The sequence below is a fragment of the Antrostomus carolinensis genome, unplaced genomic scaffold (genome assembly GCF_000700745.2).
Source record: "Antrostomus carolinensis isolate BGI_N321 unplaced genomic scaffold, ASM70074v2 scaffold31863, whole genome shotgun sequence".
NCBI lineage: Eukaryota > Metazoa > Chordata > Aves > Caprimulgiformes > Caprimulgidae > Antrostomus > Antrostomus carolinensis.
In genome coordinates, this window is record NW_010307795.1 from 71691 (window position 1) to 74808 (window position 3118).

Here is a 3118-nt window from a genome sequence, read left to right on the forward strand (position 1 = left end):
CCTGTCAGCCTCCAGTTTGTTCTGGGCGCTCAAAACCCAACGGAGGCTGCTCTGCGCGAGGCTCGGCTGCTCGCTGGTAGCAGCCTGGCTCTGGTTGGGGCTGCAGAAGTGCCCAGAGCCTCTGGGATCAGCCACAGCACAAGTGACCTGTTGGAAGGGCTGCAGCTCTCCACGGATGTCCCATCTCATGGAGCACAAGTTGCAGAGCAGTTCTTCACCCTGCTCCCCTTCAAGGGTCCCTGTGGGAGAGGGGACCTTCCTGATGCTCCTTCTTCTAGGAGGATGGTGTTAGATTGTCCACACAAAGGGTGGCAAGAGAAAATAGGAGAGGTTATTTCAGAGCCAGGAGGACAGAGGGACTAAGTAGCAGTGACCCCTGGCAGGCTCCAGGCTGCAGGGCTTGGCAAGCCACGGGCACAGCCAGGAGCAGAGCAGGAGAGGGCACGACGCGTTGCCGAGGCTGTGCCAGATGGAGCGATTGGACACGGGGAGTTGTTTGGGGCGTTCTGACTCTCTTCTGTATTTTATTGTCTTTCCAGAAAATCAGCCGGACTCCTTCGGATGAGGAATGCTTCTTTGACCTGTTGAGCAAGTTCCAGAGCAACCGGATGGATGATCAGCGCTGCCCGTTGGAAGAATGCCCATCGGAGGCTGCAGAGGCGGCTGCCACACCAGTCCCTGCCCTGCAGGAGCGCATGTGTAAGCACCGATGCGTTTCTGAGCCGCTGTTGCGGTGGGAGCGATGCTGCCCCTGTGGTGTGGCCGGCTGTCGCGGTTTTACTGGGAGTCTTGGGATGTTTTCCCCGAGCCTCAGCTCTCTGCACTTAGCAGTTCTTTGGCAATCCCGGTCAGTTCTTTAAGGAAGAAAGACACATTCTTATGCTAATAGTTGTTGAGGGAAAGGCTGGAGAATATAAACTGAGGCTTGGGGGGTAAACGAGCAAAGGAATGCAAAATATTCATGAATTTTTTCAGTACGGATCATTTGAAGGGCTGGCCTTCTGAACAGTGAGGTTGGCGTGAGGGCTTCTTCCTCTTCCAGCGTCTCCAGGAGGAAGATGCTGATGGTGATTAGTGAGGGAGCCTGGAGAGCCGGGCATGCGGAGGGCTGGGGTGTGCTTTCACAGGCGAGCTCAAGTATTGCCAGTTTTTCTCACAGTGTTGCTGTGGAGGAAAAACTTCTGGATTTTGTACAGTTCTTGGATGCTGTGGTGAAAGGTGCTGTGTGAGAGAGAAGCCAGAAAGGATGGATAAACAGTAGGAAGCTCCAGCAGGCAGACAGCTAGCTCAGCCATAGGAACAGGGATAAATTGAGGAAACTGTCTGACAAATAGATGGGACAGGAAAGGCAGGTCAGGTCTGTGTTTGCGCTTCGGTTTCATGTCTTTTTTATGATACAGTTGAGGTCCTTTGTTTAAACCAAGCTGGAGAGAAGCACTAAAATGTGCAGGGCACACTTGAGTGCCATCACAAAGGGCTCAAAACACTTCATTTGAACTGATGGATTTGTTTATTGGTTTCCAAATGGACACGGAGTACAAACAGGAGAGGAGGAGACCCCTGACATCCCTCCCAGTGCGGCAAGAGCCGTGGCACAAGGCTGCTGGGAGAAGTAGGTGCCAGGGGCAGGGGCTGAAGCGGCAGCAAGAGCGGAACAGTGCGGAGGAGGTCAGGCTGTGGCAGGAAGGCAGGTTGGCTGTGAGGTGAGCAGGTTTTTATCTTCTAAAAATAGGGTGGAAATGAGCATCCCTTTTTAAAGATCCGCATTTCTGATGGAGAAGTGCATTTGGCTGTAAGAGCTGTGTAATTTAGGAGACTGAGTTTAAAATACAGAGCTTTATAAAGAATGCACAAGTGGGCAAACTTTCTGTTCAGCTCTTGTTTGGTGCCCTTTGGACACGTTATTTTCAAGGTTTCTTTGTGAGCTGAAGGGGAAAAAGAAACTCATCTTTGCGTCAGCACTGAGATTTTTATGCATTTCTGCAGCTCTGTGAGCTGGGGCTGTAAAAAGAGCACGTTGTGTTGGGAGGCTGGGGACAGCCTCTCCTCAAGTGCTTTGTGTTACTGGGACAGTAACACCCATCGGGCTGGGTTTCTTACAGTTTTCCTTTGCTTGTCCCTGTCCTGAGCGCAGTGTCTGTGGTTCAGGAGCGTTCCACTGCCCGGAGCCAACAGGCTCTTTCCATTGAGCGCTGCCTGAGAGGCGTTTCTGGGGCTGGGAGCTGCCTCCTCGCTTTGCTGAGGTCCTGGCATTGCTCGTGTGCTGTGTTTGAAAACGTGCTCCAGCCGTGTGGGACTCAACAGCTCCTCCAGTGCTCCACCTCCATGGCTGGAAAGCAGCGGGCGTGTTGGGTGTCTGGGTGGGGCTATCCCCACAAGGGTTTATAGAGTATAGATTGTACGTGTAGGTTCAGCCTGGGACCCCTGGCAGACCGAGACCAGGCTGGCTCGGCTCCGCTCTGCACGATGAGAAGAACCCGACCCCACAAGTGTTTTCTTCACGTGTGCTGTGACACAGGTCCTGCAGCTGATGACAGCCAGAGTGTCTGCAGGGCTCACCTTGGCAGCACCTCTAGAGCTGTCCCACAAAAGTGGCATCTTTGGTGTCCCCCAGGAGGTGGCTGAGGCACAGTAGGTAGCAGGGAGCCCCTCATGGGAGGTCCAGCAGTGGGAGATGTGTCCCTGAGGTTCTGCTTTTCACCCTGCCCAGGCACCTTCTTTCCCCCGTGCTGCCCGGTGGGTTAGTGCGTGCACGGCAGGCATGTGGCACACTCCCAGTGCTGTGGTGTTTTCACAGCCCAGCCCCATCAGTTGGATGCCCTGGGGGCAGCCAGCGTGCTGTAGGGCCAGGCCCTGTCCCTCGAGAGGGGACTGCGTAAGGCTCAGCTGCAGCCCGGCTGGTGGAGCAGCAGTTTGGCGATGAGGATTTGGGTTTTCTGCAGACAGCAGAGCTGCAGCTCAGGCAGAGCAGTGACCCTGGCGTGTGCTCCTCTTCCCCCCACAGCCCAGTCCTCACTAATGGCATCTCCGCAGACAGAGGAGTTCTTCGATCTCATTGCCAGCTCCCAGAGCAGACGGCTGGATGACCAGCGTGCCAGCGTGGGCAACCTGCCAGGCC

At 54.8% G+C, this 3118-nt stretch overlaps 1 protein-coding gene across 1 annotated transcript in view; it reads left to right on the plus strand.

The window, feature by feature from the left end:
- Positions 1-3118, plus strand: part of LOC104523103 (G-protein-signaling modulator 1) — a 55288-nt gene that overhangs the window by 51444 nt on the left and 726 nt on the right. The window contains 3 exon segments of the mRNA XM_010165567.1: positions 540-699; positions 3005-3116; position 3118. The exon segment at position 3118 is cut by the window's right edge and continues 84 nt beyond it. Of these exon segments, the coding sequence (XP_010163869.1) occupies positions 540-699; positions 3005-3116; position 3118 (273 nt within the window).